The 24,087-nt window shown below is 48.5% G+C and overlaps 1 protein-coding gene across 5 annotated transcripts in view; it reads left to right on the top strand.

The window, feature by feature from the left end:
- The window catches only part of LOC126573985 (uncharacterized), a 24,889-nt gene extending 1,269 nt beyond the window's left edge, over nt 1-23,620 (top strand). The window contains exons 1-5 of one of the 5 annotated variants that reach the window (XM_050233855.1): nt 4,002-4,144; nt 14,393-14,462; nt 16,061-16,428; nt 17,016-17,425; nt 22,697-23,620. In XM_050233855.1, coding sequence (XP_050089812.1) covers nt 16,226-16,428; nt 17,016-17,425; nt 22,697-23,361 — 1,278 coding nt within the window. In that variant the 5' untranslated portion in view covers nt 4,002-4,144; nt 14,393-14,462; nt 16,061-16,225 and the 3' untranslated portion in view covers nt 23,362-23,620. Of the gene's footprint in view, nt 1-4,001; nt 4,145-13,324; nt 13,416-14,392; nt 14,463-16,060; nt 16,429-17,015; nt 17,426-22,696 lie in introns of those variants that run through there. The other 4 variants (XM_050233854.1, XM_050233853.1, XM_050233857.1 and 1 more) reach the window with 4 other exon arrangements.
- The last annotated feature ends 467 nt before the right edge of the window (nt 23,621-24,087 follow it).

Genomic DNA, 24,087 nt, shown 5'->3' with positions numbered 1-24,087 from the left:
CATGACTCTGCTGTGCGCACTTGGATGGGGGGAAAAAACAATACACAATTCAGTGAAGCACGATCAACCGTCAATGGCCGATCTTGCGGTGGATGAGTTGACCTCGAAAATGGAAAGAAAATAGAAGTACGATCGTACGCACATTTTACGCCCTATTTACGCACTTGCTCCGTGAGTTACTGCGGGCGCACTTGCATTGTTCAACCCTTGGGTGGCGATCGCTGTGTACGGAGTTGATCAACAACCACGTGTTATACTGGTTTGTTGAAGTTAGTTCTTAAACGGCAAAACAACACGATCGGAACCCGGTGATCCGAAGCTAATGGAATTGTCTGGTTGTCTATTTTTTTTGCAGATAGAACTTCTTTGGAGGTTGCTTAATTGAAAAGTTGGAATAACAAATCCGCACCGGAATGCGGAACAGCGTTCGGTACGCTTGTATGAGCACAAAGTAAACAAAAAACAAAAGGAATACAAAACAACAACCATTCCCAAAAGAACAGAAATTAATATTATTCAATAAATGGATCGGTATGGGACGGCTGGTCGGAAGACTTCGACTGGAATTAAAGCGACGAACTCGCGTTCATCATCGCACATATCCGTTCGATCGCTCACGCACTGAACAACCTGATTAGAGAGAGTGATTATGGGTGGTGTACGTTAGCATATCTGTTTTATCAAAAATGTTAACAGCTCCATGAACGATACGCGTTCATCATCGCGTGGCTCACGTCACATTCGCGCGCATTCAATATGTTGCCCCCTCGTCTAACATTAACCGATTATCTAACGCAGCCTTTGCCCAAAGCGCTGATGGGGCAATATTAAGGACCATCATGGCACGCCGTCAAGGGTCGCACCTCCCCCGGGTGCGTTACTGCGCTTGCTAGTGGCGCCACCATCTCCTTCGGTTTACCTATCGCTCGGTTGCAGAGGTTGCGATGAGCTTTTCACTTTAATGAGATATTGAAATTTGATAGTAACGTGCGACTGCGAAACATACAGAGAGGGTAAGGGAAGGGTAGCTGTACACCAGCGTCGGTTGCGCAACGCAATGGGTCAGCATAATCGTGGCCATTTTTTGATACATTACCACCGGCACCGGGGGGGCTGCTGGCGGTTGGGTGGCGGGGGGTTGTTTTTCGGCAAAATGATGAAGATGCGTGCGTGCGACTGGTCATTTGGGAGTGAGTGATAAGGTTTTTTTGTTCGTCGCTTTCTTTCTTCACTTTTTGAAGCCTCTTAAACTCATCAACTTGTCTAGTGACCATCAGCTGCAACAGTGGCACTAGCGTCGCTACGATCAAAAGCCATGCCAGGGGGTCACGGGAACAGATGCTTCGGAAGGCCGATGGTCAAACGGTGAAGGTAATGTCCATTAATTCACCAAAAACCGACCGTCACCGTAGTCGTTTTCGTCATCGTTGGTGGGAAGAAAGTTTTAGAGAAAAAGTTGTTGAAAAACACGGTCTCACACACGCAGCGGGTGCGGCCATGTTGACGTTTCGTTCGGTTGGCCCCTCTCGGTGCCGGAGTGCCGGACGGAACCGCGGGCCCGCGAGCATAACCGCGTCCATTCCGATTCGGGCAGATCTTTAGGCCACGGACTACTGCACACGCTCGCTCGCTGACCGCGCCACCAACCTGGCCTGGCTAGCTAGCTGGCAATAATTGTGATGTGATTCATTATTCACTGTTGTGCGTTATTCCGCACATTTGGATGCTGATAGTCGTAGAGCGTGCACAAGGATTAGTTCCACCGGGGCCCCTCCCATAGGAGAGGGAAAAAAAGAAGAGAAAGAAAACATAAAGTGCCTTTTTGAAGCTTTAATGCTGCAAAAGAGGACTGCAATAGAAGATGGTTTGAGGCGGGGAAATTCGAGGGGAAACAGTAGATTTATATTCAACACTCTAACGGAGCACTTTGCAGAGAAGGATTTACAGCGGGAGGTGTCTGCATTTTAGTCGAGGGTTTTTTTTGTTTGGTCAAACTAAATCTTCGTTTTAAGAAAGGGGATACTCTTTATGTTTCTTTTTAAAAACTTTTCCCTCTGTTTCTATTATGATTAAAAGGTGATATCGGGATGAAAATTAGATCTCTAGAATATGGCTGGTACCGCAGTGTTTCCCAGTTAAGTGCTTTTAAAAGCTTTTTCGCGACTTTAATGGTGTGTTTCATGATATACCGTGTCTTGAGACCGATTCCCGTCGGTTAACCATTAATGCATCGTTAAAGGGGAGGGGGCTTCGGTATTTAATTTTTTTTGCGACACATATTTTTAATATTTTTCCCTGAATGCTGATTTGAATGCCTGATTTTAAGAATATTCTGTAAAAATCAATCGAAGTAAAACTGACAGAGTTATCGATTTTTAAAAATCCGCATTTCATAGAAGACTCCATGCAGCCCGCTACTTTGAAGCGCGTTTCCCAAAACCCATCGTACCGTAAAATCTTTTGGACCGATTGGTTTGAAATTTTTAACACATAATCTTTACACTTTTTGTCAGGTAGCCCAGTCGAGATTTTATGAAAATAGCTGATACTTTTTATTTAACAATCATGTAAAACTCGTTTTGTTTTTGGGAAAAAATTGTAAAAAGCATCTCTTTTTCAACTTCCTACATATACTAAAAATCGAAAAATTGGAAATTGGACAAAAACTCGGCGGGGCTACTTGGATAAACTTATAATCTTTCAAAGGAATATCTATTTGTATGTTGACTGATGACTCATCACGCAGCTACGATGGGCACCGTAAAAAGTATTTTTTCGCAGACGTATCTTCAGAAATTTGATCCCATGATGGATGAAGTTTTTAATAAACGTTTTTTTTTCTAATAAATCTGGCAACTTTTTTTTTTGCCAAAATGTGATGCTTTTCTGAAGCAAAAAGCAAAATATCTTCCCGAGATCCTGCGTGAAGCACCGCTTCTGGCTGAAGGCTTGCAATTATTTATTTGTGAAGCTCAACCATTACAAGGCTCCCCTAAAGCGCCGGGTGATGCTTGCTACACAGATAGCAAATTTGGCAAACATCTTACAGCGCTGGGCCTGGCGCTGCAATGTACATAAACAAACAAACAGATACACACTTCCAATGCCTGAATTGCAACAATCGAACGCCCTGGAGGCACTTCAAAGCCCCGCGAGCCTGAAGTAGCACTTGACCGAGAGAGCGATAGACCGCCTGGGGGTGGCAAGGCGGAGGGAAAACATACTTTTCGATGGAAAAATTTGGGCCACCGCCAGCGATACCACGATGAATGGCGCACATTGCGTCGCTGTCGTAACGTTTGCCCGTTCTTTGCCCTGTTGCTGCTGCTGGTGATGAGCCCTCGCCCGCCTGTCCGTGGTCGGGCATAAAATTGCACCCATCGGACGGCCATTAACTCGGTGAGGCGGTGAACCGTTTGAACCCTTTTGGCCGCATTCGTCGGTTGCCCTCAGACCGGGAACAGAAGCATCATCTGTCACCAACGACGACGGGAACGACGATGTTCTCGATCCCGCATGTAGCCGCTGCACCCACTCGTTAATGGGCTCGTTATCATTACGCAAATTTGTTTGCATTACAGATGTGTGCCGCGCCAACACAGAAATGGAAATGCGTTCACTCTAATGTGGGCAATTTGTTGTCGTTGTCGAACGTTGCTGCTGCTGCTGCTGTGAAGATCAGTAACCGTTCCCGCGTTTCTTGCATTTCCATTTGTTCGCGCGCATGCTCGAAGGAAAGCTCTACGGTCACGATCGCCCTGCGGGCACGACGTGTTCATTCAGCCAGATGCGCGAGAGCGTGCGATCGCGTGTTCATCGCTGACTTGATCGTTCGCTCTTCGTTCGCTCGTTCGCTCGCTCAAGAGAGAAGCTTTGGAAGGTTGGAAAAACCTTCCATCCGCGTCGCTATACACCCCGTTGTGGGGTGGTGGGAGGGATCGAGCATCGAGGTTTCTAACGCACAGCGTGCACCGTTCGTTCATTCCACTGGAAACCGTCGTGAAACCAAGGAGTGGTCCACTCGCGTCGCGGTGTACGTTCGTTGAACGGCTTTCACTCGTCGCGATCGTCACAGCAGTTGTACATTTGGATTTCGATCGCGCCCGCTGAGGGCAGTTTTCCCTTTGCCCAACGATTAGCTGCGGTACGTACGCGGTGTTTGTGGTCCTCTTTTTTTTCCTAGGGGAGTGTTCTGTACTGTTCTGTCGGTTGATCCGTTCGTTGATCGTGTGGAAAACTGGCGGGTGTCTGTGTGCGGAAAAACGTGAAAAGATAACGGTCACAACATTCGCTCCCGGTCACTCCCTGTGATCTTTACGGTGATCGTGCAGCAGCGTGCAACTACCAAAAAAAAAAACAAAACCAAAACCAACTCTGCGTTTGATGCGTCTTGATGTGTGCTTAAAATGTCGATGACCACACGTACCGCGCCCCCTATGGTGTGTTGGCGTGTGTGATTGTTACAGATTTTCCGTGGCACTGTGCGTAGGAAACCGTTTCTTTTTTGGCGTTTTTCTCGCGTTTTGTTTTGTGGTTTTTTTTTGAGAGCGCATTTTTCACGCCCCCAACCGCGGGCGGTGCTTGGATGAGTTTGTTGGATGGAGAACGCAGTGAAGGTGGAATATGTTCGGACAGACGGGGTGCGGGCGCGCTCGCACACACTGGAGGACGATTAACTTTTGCGATCGGTTTCGGCCCCGAGAGGTTGCCTCTCTCCGTAGCTTCTCTTACTTCTCTCCGTGTCTTCTTTTCGTCCATTCGTTTCGGTTTCGTGGTTGCGGTTTTGCGGTGCTCTTATGATAGCTTATCCGGTGTGCCGCCGGTTCGCGGTGTGTCGGAGGTGGTGTGTATCGCATCTTCATTCCGGACGATGCGTCGCGAGACCCGGTGAATGGTTGCGTTCGTTACGCTGCCACTGGCCACTGGCGATAATCACAAATTGGCCACACGAAACGCCGTAACGAACCGACATGGCATGCCAGTAGTAAATTGAATTTTTGGAAGTTGCTGGATCGAGTGGCCTGTTGTTGTTGTTATTGTTGTTTGAGTGATAAAAGCACAGGAAATGCTGTCCACTAATGCGTCGTTCTAGATGGTGATCTTGTAATACAAGGTTTAGCGATTTGTTTTGGTTCTTGTGACTTAGTTCAAGAGTGAATTAGTGTCCGTAACACAAGGTTATTACTACATTACCACGGAGCGACATACCACCGAAGGACACAGAACGGTGGCGCCCCACAGAACGTCGTTTTCTAATTAATTCGTCTCCCCCCAAAAAACTAACGGAGCATAAATGATAAATGCGCGAAGCGCGTGAATCGAATCGACAGAATAGAACGTTCGATCGCCTGATCGCCTGACTGAAGGAGGAAGAACAAGGTTAACGATACTTCATTCCATTGCTCTCCAAAAGTGGCACTCTCCTAAATGTTTCGCTCCGACGGTCACCGCATTGTTGCGGAACAGGTTGGTTGCTTGTTAGGTTTGGCGTCGATTGGCACCCGCCGAAAAAGTGATCAAATATCGGACACGATCGACAAGTTCCACCTTCCAAAAACCTGTCTCGTCTAGGGAGCAGGAAGAGGAGCATTCGGACCTGCAGTCGCCTTAGGCTAAAACCTCGACCGCCGGCCCCTTGTTTAGAAGCTTTAGCGCTTTCTGTGGGAGGATCAGGGTCAATCGATCGATGCCCGGGGGCCGAATTGCTGCCTTTTTGGGACAAGAGGAGATTTCTTATCTCCCATGCCAGCTGGTTCCAGCGATACATTCCAAGATGCGCTACGAAGCTGTGTTGGAATGTGCAGCACCACCACCAGAAGGCCCTTTCTGGTGGTCGTGACGCCAGAAGTGACGGAGCAGCGAGCAGAGCAGAGAAAACCGTGCTGCAGGGCCCTTCGGAGCGGGTGGTTCATAAAATATTCAAACCTCCAAAGCTTTATGGTTCCATTCACTCCTAATAGACGCCCGCATCGGATTTCACCGGTTGGTAGCGTGGCGTTAGGGGGTCTGACCGGCTCCGGTCCGGTCCGCTCCGTTGCTGCTGTCCAATTAAGATGGTTTAATTTAACCAAAAAGCCCTGTCCGCGCACGTCCGTTCACCATTGTTTGGTGCAGCTTCGACTGCTACTCGGACTGCTGTTATCATCCAGCAGCTTCTCACGTTTCAAACTCGGACGGACACTTGCGCTTTTCCCGCCGCCCATCACTCTTCGCTCGCGATGAAGAGGAGTCTGGATGAAGATAACATGGCGTGGAATGGAATGGACATCGTTTGGAAAGCACTTTCACTGTTTCGTGGGTGCTCGATAGGAGAGGGAAGGCGATCGCAAGTCGTTCTGTGTCCCATGCTACCAGTACAGTTCGGGAAAACGGCCGCAAATCCGCTGGAGGTGCCCGGGAGATGAGGCATGACCGGGTGTGGATCCGGTTCCGTGGAGATCGTCGATCGAATCCGGGGATGGGATTTGATTTCGATTTCGGTGCCCCCCTGGCAGGAATGGAACCGGTTCCGCTTGCCGGTTGCGTAGAGGAAACTTGAACAGACAAACACAAACGCGGACCCAGGTGGAGATGCAAAGTGCGCCGGGTGCGCGCGCGCGCGCCTCGTGGCTGTGCCCTGTGGCCTGCTGCACACCTTGCGACCGCTGAGGGCGATCAATTGTCCATTAAACCGAAGCCCGTTTACAATCACTTGCCCTCTCTTCCTTCTTTTCCTTTTGGGGGAGACGGTGGAAGAAGATTAAACCAATTAAGGGGACGGACACGGAAGCGAAACCCCGTAGAGACAGCGATCGCGCGGTTGGCTTCGCGATGATTGAAATGTTTTGGAAGGTGCTGAGTGATTGAATGTTTTGCGAATTCAAACATGGCGTCTCTTCTTTTGTTAACTTTCACCCGTAATTGGATTTCCCGACAAATTGCCGGCTTTCAACGGATGCCCCTGCGCTGTCAATCATCATCGGGAGGAACACGGGCCTAAAGGGATGGTCCCGGATCCCGGGAGGAGATTCACATAAACAAACATCACTGGCGATGAGACACATGCCATGCCGGAGGCTATTACGTAAACCGTTGCTTTAGCAGCGAACGGGTGAAGTCATCTTAGAAGCTCGAAGAAGGAGAATGACCTTGAAGCTTCAAGTGGCCATCGTCGCGCGAGCGCGCGTTCGGGCGGAGGATGATCGCCACTCGCAAGGTGCGCCAAGAGAAGATCGATCTATCTCCGGCGCTGTGGGCGCTGATTGGGCGTAGGATGGGACCGTCAGCTCGCGCTCATCTTGGCTGCAGCATCTTTTAATATGAAACACAGACTCGCGGTGCAAGTTACGCGCGCGCGCTACACGTTAAAGCGTGCGCTAATTAAATGCTCTGCGTTGGATGCGCACGCGATCGATGGTTGGCATCGACGATCAGCATCAGCTGCTGGTGCAGCTTTCCATGGAACGATGGAAAACTTATTCCATGATTCTCAACCTTTCTCCGTGATCTGCCCGTGCGATGGCGTAACAAGCCATCATCAAAACGATCCCGTTACCGATTAACTGGAGGCAGTACTAGTAGCAGCAGCAGCAGCAGCAGCAGCAGCAGCAGCCAAGTGTTGAGCATGCATCGTTTCTTGCGAGAACTTCCTCGACTTGGTTGGGTCGAACAATAGGGCGTCACGCCAATAGATTGCGTGACGTGAAGAGCACAACAGAGAGAGAAAGAGAGGAGGAGGAGGTTCATAATCAGACTTCAGTATAACGTGTTCACCTGCACAATTCTGCTCAGTTGATTGATCATGCTACTGGTGGTGCTGGTGGTGGATCGTCAATAAACTTCTTCATTTCCGCTGCTGCTACTGCAAGTGGTGTTCCGTTACTTCGTCGCACGGATTACAGAACGGGGGTTATAGGGACCATATATACGTTCGGTCTGGGGGGCTTTTCGTCGGTCGGCTACAAGCTTAATGTCAACCGGAAACGTATCGCAATCGAAACCTTTTTTGGCCACCGTGCGCGCTCGCTCCTGAGCGCTCATTTGCATCACCACCGTGGCCAATTATGGAAGCGAAAAGAAATGATGATCCATTCATGCCAAACGATCGTACGCAAGTCCCGGTTTCAGCGTTATTCTTGGGATTTTGCAAACCAAAAAAATAAATGCATCGCCCCATGGCGCGGGTTCGTCGCTTGTTCCGCTGTAAAGTCTTTTGATCTTTTTGATCGGCTGCAACAGACGCAGAAGGGGTGCTTCTTTTCCTTTACGTAATGCTCCGGCGCGGGGAGGCCTTTCGCTGAAATGGAAAGATTTCCAGTTTCCGAATGATGTTGGACAAATGTTGTTTATGGTCGAACGCTAGTGGTCGATTCATCAACATTAGCATAAAGACATCCATCGTTCGCCCTGAGGGGAGGGCCAGGAGGAGGTGTACGTGAACCATAAAATGTCGTTTACTATCGCTGGCTGGGTGGCTGGCTGTTATAAACGGAATAATTACTTTATTCCAGCAGCGACATAAAACACGTCCCACGAACCGTTGCCGTGCCAAGATAGATAGGGAGATACGGATCGCACATCGCTCTCCAGGGTGACAGTGTGAGAAACGTTGGCATTTTCCCACCTTTCATTCCCCCATCGTATGGCAGTTCCCAGGAGGAGGAGGAGGAGGAGTAAGGTGGAAAAAAGCCTCCCAAAACAAATTAGATTTCTTGTCTGGCTGGGTGTGTGGGTGGGTGTCTCTGGTTTGGTGGCTCATAAACTTGTGATCGCACCTTTAATGACCGAATGGCCTTTCACTCCGTCTCGCCAGATTTTCCCGACTTCCGAGGCGAGGTTCTTAGTAATGGGTTCCGGGGTTTCCCCCCCAAAAAAATGTCTAACTTAAAGGAGGGGACCTTTCGGCTTAAGTTACCCCATTGTTTGGCACGTTTTCCCATCCAGACGATCAGGCGAAGAAGGATCGTTTCAATCATTATTCGCTCGTGGCCACTAAAGGAAGAACGTTATTAATGGCAGTGCTGCCTTTAGGTCGCTTAATTGGTCGGTCCTTAAATTGCCGTCCCATTAATGTGGTAACAGGCCACGTTCCTGCCATTTCTATTGCTCGGAATATTTCCACAGAAAGGGGCCTGTGGATCATTTCATATTTGTTTGAGAATATGAAACGTCCGTTTTTCAACCATTCCTTCGACACCTTCGACGCACACGAAACGCAGGTGAAACGGAGGGGAGCTGCGGAGGAATCGCATAATTGCTCTTTGTTGAAAGCCTAATGAGATGGTGGCCTATCGTGCGGCTCGCGTAGATCGCGTGTATGACAATCATTTAGCGCAGCAATAATGGGACTAGCGCACGATGGAAGCTGCTTTCACCTCGGACGCACGCACGAGCGTCAGTCCGAAATTGGAAGATTTGCCAACCTGCTAGCTGCCATTTACAGCGCGATGCAAATCGTTTTTTGCGGACCTTTGCCGACCTTTCCGTGGTGGTATACTGTCTGTGTATGTGCAATCCATCATCCATCAAATCCGGAAATCCAACGCAAGATGAACGACGGCAATCAAACTCCTCTGTCCCATGGGTGGCCTCGCGAATCGCGCTGCACTTTCGCACTTCCCTCGGTGGAAAACCGGATCCCATCGTCGGATAGGTCGTTGAAGAAGCAGAGGAAATCCGATCGAAATGCTAGAGTTCAAACCATCAACTTAGGGAGTACCGGGCATAGGGCAGAGAGTGTGGAACCGGTTAACGGGCCAGCAACGCGCTGCACATTGGCAACCGGAAACCGGGATGATGACTCTTGCTGATGTAGTTCCTCCCTATCCGGTGCTTCATCCGGGGGCTTGCGAAATAAAGCTCGTATGGTGGCTCATACGGCGGTTGCCTCGGGCTAGCGCACCTAACGCTGATCGTACAGCCTCGCAAAGGAACGCGAGTTCTGCGGCATCACAAGAAGGTGAAGGAAAGGAACACCTTTCTCTCGATCAATCCGCCATCAACGCCACTTGCCTGTTGTGTTTGTCGCCTCCCTCAGAGTAAAAGCGAGTACCAGGCGCATTTTTAAAGACGCATTGAGTCACCCCTCCAGCTCCACCATAATGACAGTTCTTTCATGATCGCTTTGTGCTCAAAACGCGCCCGGGCAAAAACAACAAAAATAAAAGACGATGTACGTTTGCATTGAATTGTGTGATCCGTTTGAGATTGCCACCACCGTTAACACCGGGCTCTCCGGGTAATGTGTCAAGGAGACGCGGGGTTAGTTACACTTTTGTGCGTTTCAAGTCGAAAGACGAGTGACACTGCAACCCACAGCGTGGTTTGTCTCTTTGTAGGCCAAGATCAACACTTGTGAACGTGATTCACCAACCCCCACGCCCCCAGGGTTCACCCCTAAGACGCGTGTAGTGCACACGAAGACGATACTGAAGAAGACACGCTCTGGCCTCCGGTCCGGTAGCGATCGACACCGACGTCGTTTGAAGGTTTTTGCGCTGCGCGACACTTGCGTCCGACAAGCGACAAGAGCTGGGGAAACCTTGAACAGCACAGTGGCCAACTCTTCTCTTCCAACTTCTCCTTCCCTTTGGTGTGTTTTTGGTGAAGCAATAGCGAGTAGTGCTTTGTTTTTTTTTTGTTGTTGTTGTGTTGTGTTTGTCTAGATAAAGTGGGTGTCTTTTTTTTCGTTGATTCCCCTCTCTGCCGGACATTGAAACTGGAGATACTGAGCTGAGGCACCCTCAGGAAGGGAAGGGGATCTGGGAATCACATTTGTACAATATCAATTGAAAAGCAAACAATTAGCTCTCGGTGTCGTTCGTTCGCCGATTTTTTGTTTTTATTTGTATGCACTTGCCATCGTGCGCGTGGTCCATTCGAGCGGAGTGAAGCTTGATCGGAAGGGGGGACACGTTTCGGTGGAAGAATGTTAAAGAACCTGAAGCTGACCTTCGCTTCGGTGACAAAGTGTTTAACCGGTTCAGCCATTGTGTAACCGAAGAACCGTCTGCAGAGCAAGAAGACTGCAGCGTTCTGAAGCGTGTTGCCAATCTGGCCGATTCTTTTTACTCAATGCAATGCATATCAAGTGGGCATATCGCGGTGTTTGTGACAATATTTCGTTTCTGCTGATTTATTTATTGTATTGCAAATTTTCGATGATCTGATCATTCTTTTACACTTACCAAAATGAATAAGGAGATCAGGTGTAGAATTGGAACTGATGCATGATTCTATGTAAAAAAGTGCGATCGTATCTTGGCAGCAAACACTCAAAACGAATCCTGAAACAGAGCATCACAGTCTAAATCCTTGCTATGTTTAATGCATGTATTTTGATGATCGATCAAATGTTGGTAAGCATTGATTTCACGCAAATATTTTTCATCAAAATAATATCTCACCAAATTGTCAATCGTAATCGTTGTTTCCATTTTCTTTACACAGATAATTGTGTCCCTAACTTAATCGTTTAAAAAGAAATCTGTAACTGTAGAGAGAAAACAAAAATATTTTCACGCAGTTCATGCAACTGCACAATGCAAAGAATAATGTCTACAGAAAATGATTTTCTCATTTGTTTGATCCCACAAAGAGATGTGGCTTATTTTGTTAGCTGCTTTTACAGTAGAGATCCCGTCAATTTTTCAATTTGAAGAACAATTCGATTTCATTCGGAAAAACTAACAAAATCCTCCAAAATCTTCGTTCTATCGAGGACAATTGGGGAGTTGTCATAGAGAGGCTAAAGAAATTTGCCAGAAACTTATAGAAACTTAGAAAAATGGAGCTACAAGAAGGCGAATGAAGTGACCAGCAGTACAGTACAGGAAAATATGATGTCAAAAGAAATATTGGAAAATTCAAAGAAACCATGGAATAATTTGGAATATTTTACTCTTAAAGACAGTCAGAAAACCGGTAAAATGACATCATTTCCTGTTTTCATTTCATTTCTTGGCTGTAAAATAACCTATTCCATGCGTTCAAATTCTAACAGAAACAAGCTTTACCAGCAATTTTGTTAGAACATTCACCGCACATAAGACAGTATTGGAATGATCCCGCTTGCGGTGGCATTGAAGTCTTTCGTTGCATTCCAGTCCTTGATAACACACGTTGCATTCTTGTTTCGTCCACACAAAACCACACCATCAACGATTGACGGTTATTGTAGGTTGGGCACCGCAATAAAGCCATCGAGTTTATCGATCTCCCTGACCCAAGATGGCGTAATGGCACACCCTCCCAATGTGTTGCCCCCCTCTTCCATCCACTGCGACCTACCGCATTATAATGGGGCGTAGCAGATAACTGCATTTACTGGCTCATCATAACGGCTGGCTTACGCAGCCGCACATGCTCTCCGTGACTGCAATACCTACTATCGATTCACGGATTCACCACCGCACCCCGGTACACAAACACTCGTGATGGATGCGCACCGCGTACGACCTTAACCGAATATTGAAGGGTGCGGCTGCTGCTGCTGAGCATGAGGCGCATGCTCATAGGGCGTGTACACCCCTCTACAACCCCCTATACGCAAATCACACATGGAAAGCACACACTCGTCGCTCGCCGCACGCACGAGAGATGAAAGCAAATGCAGATGACCGGGGAAAAGTGGGTGAAGTCCGAGATGGTTCGGCGGCGCCACCCGCTGAGATCCGATGATCAGGTTGGGTGATTGTTGTTGAAACTTGTTTTTTTTTCGCTTGCTTGCTGTTTGTGTGCAAGCACCTGTAAGAGAGGGTAAAGGGAGGTGGTCGACGGTGTGTTTAAGTGGCGCATCTTGAGTTTGAGAGGAGCCAGTCCAGCGACAAGTGCTTTGTTTTATGTGAGGATCGCACCCCCCTCGTCGAAAGGTGTAGATGCCTTAGCGCTTTTACTTAATGATGACTGCAAGTGGCGAGGTGAAATGAAGATATTAGTTATTGAGTGGCCAGCACACCGCCGCCATCGGCTCGCACCGACTTAAACTATGGCCCTCGAGGAGAGAGAAGAGAATTTCGCTACTTTTTCGGTGGCCTCCTTTTTTTCGTTTCTAAAAATCGAAATTTTCCTCGCCAGACACTTGGCTGCGTGTGTCTAGGCCAGTGGCCACTGGTCACGGTTTTCCCTTGGTGGGCGTGAAAACATTTCCAACAGTAATTAAGCGGTCGCCCCAGACAGGGCCCTTCACGAGTCACGTGCAGCAGGTTTCGCGTGATAAGCGTTTGGTTCGGTTTTGAAGGAAACTCAGTGAAAAATGGTAAATGCAATGTGCGTGGTGCGTCCTAAACGGAGGTCGTTAAATTGTGTTGTGTGCAGTGAACTGCTTGAACAGTTGCCGTTTATTGATGACCTTTGAAAGAGGACATAAAACATCATTCGACGATCGTCGTCAGCGCCACGGAGCAGCTGGAAGCGACTTCCGATCATCACCGTAGCCTGTGAGCATCCGGTCGTCTTTGAGGCAATATAAAAGACGTGCAAGCGCCTTGACAGACAGAGCGAGTGAGCAAGCGAGCGATCAAGTGATCTCTAAACGAGTTAAAACCGTAAAAACCATGATCAGTGCGGCAAGATTGTGCGTGCGCGGCCGACCGTTTATGTTGACGTTGCTCGTAAAAAAGAGGAAAAAACTCAGACTGATCATGTCATCGAACGCCGGTGTGCGCGCGATCGCGATCGTGCAATTGATCGTCACGTGGCGATGCGTGCCATGAGTCCAGCCGTGGGGGAGCAATTCGATCTGCGGTCCATGAAATGACCATTTAACGGTGACCGTCGCTGCGTCGATCAGCGATGTGCCTCCGATCCGGATGGGGCTGGCCGGAACCGGAATCCGGAGCAAAGCGTGTGCGCGCGGCCAAAAGACTGAAGTGAATTTCGCTCCCTTTTCGAAGTGTTTGGGACTTTCGCATTTCCCTTTCGCTGGTGACAATTGTTGAAAACTTTCGCTTTCCCTTTCCATTTGCTTTGGGGCACCCGAAAAATGGGCCCCCAAAAAGCCGCAGATTCACGCTATTACTGCTGTTGCTGCAGCAGTGTGGCGGCTTACGGCTCGCAGCCTGGTGCTGCTTGATGTAATAGACATTAATCGTTGTCGAATCACCGCGAATGGCCCTGTGCATGTAATACGCGCGTGACGCGACTCCCCTGGTGGACGGAAAACGATTGCTAAAACCATCGGAAAGAGCATCGAATTTTGTCAACAACGGCAGCCCCAAAATACCCCATATCTTAATGCGCGCAATTACCCCCGTGGCGCATCATGTGGCTACGGCTGTACGGCTGCACGAAAAAAAAAACACAGATCGTGAAAATTCATTTCGTAAACCATTTTCAATGTGCCTTCCTGCCTCTTCTGCTTCTTCTTCTTCTTCTTCTTCTTTTTCGTTGGTGGGCTTTCTAATGCCACGCGCAGAGGGCAATTATCGCGATCATCCGTGCGGAAGTGCGGCTACTTACTGGAGTGTGCATAGGACAGGTCAAAAGTATGTTTTTACTGTATTAAGATCTGCATATATCAACGAAAGCAACACAGATTAATGTGCCATAAAAAGTGTTTTTTTTTAATTCCGTTTTCACTCAGCTGTTCTTTGGGTGTCAGCTATGCTTTGTGATCGCCTGTGTTTTAATTATGCTCCTGCTTATGTCTCAAATTGTTTATAATCTGTTTCGTAATCACAACATTCATGAGTCTGTCGGCAAGGTCTCAGTTGTAATACTTTACATTACCAAAAGGTTTACTTACATAATGCTTTATAGTGTCCAGTAGCATCACTGGGAAATTTGTACTCGCCAACACGAAAACCATTCGATAGTGTTTCCAACCGTTTTTTGAGTTGATAAAGATTCACATTTAGTCACATACACATTGCAACCAAAGTCTTAATCTTTTATCTTCCATGGCGCGACTATCATTCTCAACAAATAACAGATTTCTATCTAAGTTTTATCCAAGTAATGCTTCCATATGAATGCACCACCACAAAGGAAAATACGAAGATTATTATCTTTATCGAATATTGAAATTATGGAATATTGAAAAAGATAATTGTTCCTAAACATTAAAACCATAAACCTTTAGTCCCTGCCTGCCCTGCCTTTAGAAGTTGTATTCTTGAAATATTTTTTATTTAGGAATAGCTCATTATTTTTTTGTAATATTAATTCATTACATTGAAGGTACCGAGAAACATTTTAGTATCCTAGCAGTTCGTTATTAATCTCGAATAAACGTTATTTAATTGAATTTAACTACCATTAACTTGATACGAATGGCGTAAACCAATTTATTAATGAAAGCACTATCAATTAATTGGCAAAATCGGTTGCTTATGCGACTTAATAGGGTTCAAGTGTAAGACAAATTATAAAAGCATAAACACCACAACATAATAAAAATAATACTTTTCATACTTCGAACTTGGGATGGTCTTTTGTGCAATAACCGATCAAAGTAGTGCCTTAAACAACCCCCAAGCCTCTCCAAAATAGTAACCACAAAGGATGCGCTATCGCTAATGATAGCACTCGCTCCCCCCCCACAACTAGACATGCTCGGATGCTGGAGTTAATTTCAATCTGTACTTCATTCCACCCGTGCCCAACCGGCTGTTGATCGCTACTTGGCACTCTCCGCTCCCTTCTTCCCTCCGCATACACGATGTTTTTCCTAATTATCACGATGACGATAACTGAGGGCCGTTTGTGAGGCACATCAACCCCTTGGCCAACATAAGCATTGCGATTTAACGCTGCTCCTACGCCTCAGTAACCGTCACCGTAGCGTCAGGTTTCGCCATGTTTGTCGCGCTGATGGTGGCCAGTGCCAGGAGGAGAAAGTTGTGGATTTTTTCTCTATCTCTTCCTCTGTGTCTATCTCTCTGTTTATGTGATATTTGAAAGCGGCGCGCCCTTTCTGGGTGTGTGGGATGGCCGGTAATGTGTAGAGCGCATCTCAAACGCTGGATGTTGCAAACGATGACTGCAGCAGCTCACTATGCTGTACTATGATCCGTGACCATTAGTAATGGACTTTTTTTTGTTTTTCTCCCTTTTTTCTGTCTCTTCCAACCAACCTTCACAGTAGCTTCATATAGATAGATTACTAGTGTAAGAGCACAAAACTGCACTACGTAAACCTGTAGCTCCAATACTAGTGTCCGGCAATAACCGCGAGTGCTTCCGAGGATCGAACCACTGACAATCCCTCCCTCCATCAGTCCGTCTGGCGCAGAAAGCGGATTGCGCCATGCCAGCGTACGCTGGGTTCGATAGTTTCGCGTCGTCCCGCCGGACGGCCGAATCGATCTACTACAGCGCCAAGGAGTATGATTCGGCCGAGGAGCCGGAGTACGTGCGGCGCGCATCGATCCTCGAGGACGCACCGACCACCATCTTCAACAGACGCTACGTCGATCCGTGGGATATGGAGAACTACGTGTACATTCGCAAGTAAGTCGCCAAAGCTCAAGATGGAATGGAATGGAAATGGAAGTAAAAAAAAAGTCGAAACAAGTTATGCAATAATGCCGCCGCTAGCCCACTGTCAAGGTTGCATATGGAATGCAACGTTTAATTTAATTTGCATTTATTGGCCGCGCCGTAGAGAGACGAGGGACCGGCACTTCGAGGCCGGATGATTCATTACTAGCAGCGCACCTCGTATTCGATCCGCCATTCTTTCAAGGAGCTCCATTGGAATTGTTGCTGCGTGAGGCATTCGGTGTTGTTGCTGAAGGACGTTTAGTTACGAATGAATTAATATCCGGCAATGTATCATCTCGACCAGGCCGATCATTCAGAACACGAGCGAGTGGCGAGCGAGTGGCAATTGATCGTCTAAGTACTAGGAGCTGCATTCCATTCGTTGGTGGCCGGGGGGCCCATTATGAATGCTAATTAGTACTGCTCTTAGCACACTTGTATATAGACGATGGTGCTCTAGTTTGAGTGTTTATAACGCAACCTGTCAAGGTGTTCCCATCAACCATCACCCTTTAACGCTACCGCTTCTTCTTCTGTCTTTGCTGCCCCGACAGGCAAGTGCTGGAACCTACGTCCGAGTCCGAGGTACCACCGTCACCGGCCGGTGAACCGATACAGTCCAAGTTCTACTACGTACCCGGTGAGCTGAACGAGCTCGACTGTCAGGAGTGCTCGAGCGTCGAGCAGGACGAGTACGATCCGGACTTTTCCGAGGCTGCGATGGTGCTCGAACATGAGCGACGTCTAGCGGAGGAAGTGCAGGCCGTAGATGGGCTTCCGGGCGATATGCTTGAACCGGTGGACAAGGACGATCGCATACTGGGCGTAGGTGAACCCGGCAGCGGACTAGAGGAAGGCGAAGAGGAGGAGGAGGACGAAGAAGGATTCTACACGGAACGGTACGACACCGTCATGGACGAGGATAGCATCGCCGGAGATGAACATGTCTACAGCTCATACACAGGTAGGTGTACCGTGCGAAGTGTGGAGCTCCAGGAAGTCTGTCATGACATGAGCTGTGTGCCTGGGGATCATTATCTCAATGATTTCCTGGAGGTTTCCGATTTGATGGACTCCATCTCCATCATTATACGTGATCATAATCAAGCATCATCCGTTATGGAACTACGCTACAGCATCACGGGAGGCTCTCCAGGAGGTGAATCTCTCGGGGAGTTCCATGCGCACACATAGCGAAAGGAGTAGTAGTAAAGTAGGTGAATTGGTAATGGAGGGCATACGCGAAGAAATGGCACAACCGCATCGAAGGTCCACGGGAGGCATCTCGTTCTCTCTCTTTACATTGGAGGGCAGATGCACGTCCAATTCCAGAGCAAACCTCAATCCCTCCCCCCGTTTTGCTCCTAAAACACACGCAAACTCGGTCACCGAGCGGGATTCTAGGCTTAGGACGAGCTACTTTGCCCGGTATGCCCCGGGTACTGGCTCTTGGTTGAGTGACAGAAACCTGTTAGTCCAGTTTACCGAACGCCATCATCCGTCGGGGGGGTCGTCGATGCGATGGACGATCGTTCTTGTTTGCCAGCATCTCTGCCGTTGCGGCATCACCATCAGCAACAGCTAGTTACCGTGCATCCGCCTATTGGTGGCCGCTGTTGACAAATAGTAACTGACCGATAGATAAGTCCGTCCGACCATGGCTTGCGTCAACCGGAGGTTGTTATGGTAAATTGGCATCGTGTGGTCAGTGTTGCCACATGAACCCCGTGCGCCACGCGTATGTGGCCCTTTAGGCTGCAAATGGCCCCTTCGTCGTTTAGTGGCACGCACAGTGGGAGTTAAAGCTTGTTACAATTTCAATTTGGCTGTATGGAAAAGGGCATTTCACTGCAAAGAAATGGCGTACAAAAACAGCGTTAAAAAATAAGGAAAATATGTCATTTTTTAGGGTATCTGATTTTCTTTTAGGGGGTGTTGAGGTAATTAATTTTTTTGTGACATATTTTTTACATTTTTCCCTAAATGCTGATCCTTTCATGAGTATTGTGTAAAAGATTTGGATCAATCGAAGAAAAACTGACAAAGATATTGATTTTTGAAATTCTGCACCGTTTTTGCTCCGAATAAAAAGACTTGCTCGCTTAAGCGACGAACCCGGTTTGATAATAGTGTGGTAACTTTTTCAACTTCAAAATGCTGCCAATAATCGAAAAATTGGAAATTCAACGGGGCTACCGAAATAAATTTATAATCTAACAAAAGGATATTGTATTTTTCTGGTGACTCAACAAGCAGCTACGATGGGCACCGGAAAAAGTACCTGATCGAAGACTCGTCTTGGAGGATGATGTTTTTAACAAATCTTCTCCAAAAAAGAACCGAATATTCTTGAAAAGTTGTAGTCCAATATGACGCTCACTTGATAAAATTAAGTTGAATGGTTCTTTCACAAAAAATCGATAAAAAGGAGCCTTCTGAATGCGAGTTCCCGCCTTTCGCGCTGCATCGGCGATAACTATCGATAGTGTGCTTTAATATTGACTATAAATTTACCACAAAAGTAACAAACTAATAAAAAAAAAACACTTTTTGAAGCTTCTTGATTTTTGCAGTAGGTGCACAGTAATGATAAAAACTGGTCAGATAGGCTGTACGAGATTTACCCATGAAGCCTCTCCAAATCGATCCCCTGGGGAGACGAACCATTCCAGAGACAGATCCGACCAATGTGTAACCCATCGAGCCTGCCCCCCGGCTGGTGTGGGTGTACTGTAGTCTAAATTAATAATCTGATTCCCCCCCCCCCCCCCCCAACGGGGGGCCACTAATTGGCGTATCGCTACTTGGTCTGCCACTGTAACCGCGGATAATTGCCCGTGGAGCCTTTTGCAAGCCTAATCGAAGCACAACAGACAGACAACAGACCCCGCCATACAGAGGAAAAGCGACCAAAAATAAACCTCTCCACAGCGAATCAAGCGTGCGGCCTCTGGCCTGCCTCGGTCGGTCGGTCGGTCGGTCGCCGTTCGTTCATCAGGACTGGCCGCGCAGTGGGTGCTGCGTAACATCTTGGTTTCGTCATCGAAGCTTCGAACTCAAAGCAAAGCAAAAAAAAAAAAAATAACAAGAGCAAAATAACTGGAGCGCGATCTCTGACTGCACTCCGAATAGACCATAAATCCACAAACTCCACACCATTCGAAACCCAAAATAAACCGAATCTGGATCCAATTTTGATCGATTGCGAACGAGACAACAGTACCGCCGCGGCGAATGTCACTCGCTAGTTATGGTCACGGTGGCAAAGCTACTGCTCCAATTCCCTTCAAACCGCACCGCCCTCTCCCTAGGTCGGTGCCGATTACACGCCAGGTTAGCCAAGGGAGCACACGAAGGGTTTTACTGAAATCCTTCATCGTCACGCACGTTCGCTGCTACGTCATGGTGTTATGGTTCAACTGGAAACAAACATGATCACGAGGGCTACGGATCAAGACCGTAGCCACCTCTTGTCTATGCAAATGTTTGTCTCTCACGGAGCTTACGATCGCATCATGAGCATCGTGTGCGTGCGCATCGGTAAGCTCATCGGAAAACACATCATTAATTGATTGACTGGAACATGACGGTAAAATGGCGGACCGAAAAGAGTAAATCCGCCCCCTGTTCCTCCGCTCGCCGGTCCCTGGCAATGCGTTGGATAATGATTTGTGTACGCGTGAGCATCACGCAACCGGCAAAGTTGACGCTTGTCTCGTTGTTTTACTCTTGGCCACGAGGTGCGAAAACAAAAGCAAACCACGTCGGCAGCCATGGCAGACGTTTCGGAGGAGGAGGAGCAGAGTGGCCACTCTCTTGCTCGGCTCGGAAAGCTGTGGATGATGAGCTACAAACGCTTTCGATTCTTCCACGGCCAGCCCTCGGATGGTTCGATCGTAGCCTCGGTCAGCTGTTGAAGAGTTGAACGAGCCCTTCTTGGTCTAGTGCTTCGAGTGCGTTTTATCAAGGTCCAAAGTGCCTAGACCGAAAGAGAGCGAAGGAGAGAGCAAGAGAACTTGCACTTGACGCAGAAGTGTAGTATTGTGGTGATGGCGTAGGGTGATTGAGCATCGGAAGGTATGCAAAAAGGTGTACGCCCGCGATCTCCCTGCCCGCGCCTGGGCTTCCGGGGGCGAACGAGTGGCATGCAACGGAACTTTGACCAACATATCGTGCTGGCGCGAGCCCCACATGAAGCGCTGGCCGGGCGTGCGCTAGGAAAATGAGTGAAGAGCAGCGCAGCGAGCGAAGAAAAATGGGTAAAAGAGGGAAAAAGGGAAAGAAAACAAAACAGGAAAAGCATTAGAGGAGGAGCAGACGGGTGGGACAACATACCAGTTTAAAATAGTACCCGCCAAGTGTCGGCCGCCGTGTCTTCCCGTCGCCCCCCGCTGATTTCCCATTTCCTCGAGTCACCGAGTCGTCGAAAGCGCGAAGGGGTTTCCGCGTTTACCCCATTCGCCCTCGGTGATAGTGGAGGGCCTAGACTGACTGGTTGGAATAGCGAGGAGGAGGAGGAGGAATGGTGGCCCTGCCTTGGTGCTGGAAGCAAGTGGAAGGCCCTTGCTTAACACTGATCAACGAACCACGAAGTGCGGCGGCCCGGCTCGAAAGACCCGAAGGCCCCCGGGGGGGGGTCTTTGGGGGCCACCAGCAAACACCTTGAACACCGCGAACCAGTCCGCGCGATACGCTAGCAGCAGCAGCAGCAGCAGCACTGGCGGTGGTGGTGGTGGTGTAGTTGCCATCTTGCTTTCGTTTCGGGGGCCTTTCTGGTTGGCAATCGACGCACGGGCATTTACCGTGTGCGCTCGTATCGATGCGGATCGGTCCGTTCTTCGGGGCAGACACCCCGGGAGTCCCACAGTGCCAGTGTGTCCCAGACGCTGTCCCGGAGTCAGAGAATCGATCGAGTCGCCTGTGTTTGCCTGACCCAGTGTTCCACTTCCAGCCAGTCAGCCAGCCAGTCAGTGTTGTAGGTCGGATTGATTCTCCCTGCACGGCACAGTTTCCGGCCTGACAGAAGCGTCAAGAACGCGTGTGAAGAACAAGCTAGTGTCGTGAGGATCGTTGCCTTTTTAGGGTGCTATTCGTCTGCTGTAACCTGCTGCTGCTTGGGAGGCTGAACTCACTAATTATACACCTGCCCTGCGTTGCGACAGAACGGCAGCGATCGGTGTGTTGTGTTCCACGGTCGTGTCGGGATCTCTGCAAGCGGACGTGCGTGTGCGTCATTTCGTGTACACCAGCGGCACAGTCCCCCCGCCATACGGGAAATGCACGAAAAGCGCCCGGAATTGGTTGTTCGCGTGCGATGTAAGTGGCATGGGAGCGAGGGAGGCACTCGGGAAGGTGAATGTGAATTACTCGCGTAATTTAGGGTTGTATGCGGCCCGTAAAGTGGCCCGATAATGGAAGTGCGAAAGATGTTTAGCAGTCGTTTGTTAGGAACGGTGCTAGGAAGTGTAATTAACGATCCTCATAACGGTAGGTCAATCGATTGGAACCGTTCACGACGGTACCTTTGAGTCGTTCAGCTTGGTGACCACCGATTTGAGAGGAGATGAATGGAATCAGGATCACACAGGGAGAAAGAGAGAGGACAATAAGGTGCCATTTTGTGCCGAGACGAGAAAGGCCTGGTTCGAGGTCACTGCCAATTGGAGGATACTCTGTTTTGGGAATCTGGTTTGGTGGCATTCAGTTCAGTCTGCAGTGTGTATCCACCACCGTACGGAGGGACCGGTATCGAGGTGAACAAGTGTTTTGACGATCGTGATCTTCCCCTTTGGTGACACCACGCTCACCGTGGCCGTGTGCGAATGGCAACCGAAGACATTAATTAGCAAGCTCCGTTGTAGGTTTGATGCGTCAGACGGCCACGATCGCCGCGCTGGTATTCCAAGGATCGAAGAAGCCGATCGACGGGCACCATTCTTAGAGAGACGAACGGACACAAATTGAATCAATCATTCATTAATGCTACCGGTGGCTCTAAAGAGATCAGCCATCTCGGATGAACTATTTCTTAATTGACTGCCATAACTGGTAGTTGTTAACGAACTGGCAGTGCGGTGGCAGTTGCTGTCACCGTAGCATAATTAGGCGCTGATTAGGAACCGAAGACCGACTGAATACCGCCCCTTTGTACCGTTACGCGACACTTTGGAGTTATAATCCGCTGCTGGAATTGGAATTTTTACCTTCTCCTCTATTCTATTTTTCCCCTTTTTAGATTTGGAAAATTCAGAAACGGAACAGCCAAGCTCGTGCGACAGTTCGATGTCGGCGCTGCGACTCCACACGCCCGGTTTCGGGAAGAGTGCCTCGAGCAGACGGCCGATCGTGCTGCCGAAGCCACTGCCACAGCTGGAGTTCCCGGGGCCACCATCGTACGAGTACTACGAGCCGAGCTGCTGCTATATGCCACTGCCACCACCTCCGCCTCCACCACCGCCACCATCACATCATATGGCCGGGCCGGGTCACTATCATCATCATCATCAGCACACGCACACGCACACGCACACACATCCGCCAATGATGGGACCACCGTCCCTGACCGGTACGATCCTGTCCGATCATCACAACTACTACACGCTGAACGATTGTCTCGAGTGTGCCCGGCAGGAGGCGGAACATGTGCCGCTGTACGCGACCACCAGTACGACCGGGAGCCCGACCCGCCGACGGTCCCGCAGTGTCAGTGTCGTCAGCCAGAGTATGAGCCTCGCTAGACGCCCCAGCCAGATGCTTGATCCGGCCACCGCCATTGCGATCGCAGCGACCAACGCTAATGTATGTTACACGCCGCAACATTTCAGTCTAAGCAAAAAGGGTCTGCTGCAGATCGACTACTCGTGCAACTGGAACAATCTCGATCGATACATCACCAAATGAAGAGGGCGAGCAGATCCACATCCAAAAAACCCCTATACGCCCCAAATTCCCCTCCGGCTCCATTCCATTTCTCACTATTCATCCCACAATCCGAGGGTTCCGAGTTAAGCAGGAGCAGGAAGTAAATTAATTTAACTGCACATCACGGCCCCCCCTTGTTCCGTAATTCGGGCGTAATCGTAAGGATCGTGCGTATGTTATTTTAATGCATCAAGTGGAACGCGCTGTGTAACGTGCATGTTTCAATGTAAATACGACTATGAACACTTCTTACTTCTGCGTGTGGCCGGTGTATTTTTTTTGTGTTGTTTAATCCGAAATGTTTTCAGCAGAAAGAAAGGATTTGCGGTTACAAAAAATGGTGGCTGATCAGACGAGCGGAAGGGCGAGATACTAAAAGGGACATTTGCGGATGCGCAATGTTCTATGTCAAGATTGTATGTTCTGTGGTCATAGTAGTAATTCCTAGTTGCGATTTTAATTAATTTTGAATCACGTGGTAGTCGACTAAAACGAATTTCAAGATCGCAAATAGCTCTGGGTACTCAGAGGATTGCTGTTAATTAATAAAGAACTGAAATGAAGAGATTCTGTTAATTTTGGATGGATTTATATACTATTTTAGTATTCCAATGATTAATAAAATAAAGTAGCGCAAATAAATGAAAATTGTTTTTACGAAACGGAAACACATGCACGCATACAACTGTAATTCCATCGCTGCCA

Source organism: Anopheles aquasalis, chromosome 3 (assembly GCF_943734665.1).
Source record: "Anopheles aquasalis chromosome 3, idAnoAquaMG_Q_19, whole genome shotgun sequence".
In the NCBI taxonomy this organism is placed as follows: domain Eukaryota; kingdom Metazoa; phylum Arthropoda; class Insecta; order Diptera; family Culicidae; genus Anopheles; species Anopheles aquasalis.
The sequence above is the reverse complement of the archived record's forward strand: the minus strand, read 5'-3'. Positions and strand labels throughout refer to the sequence as shown.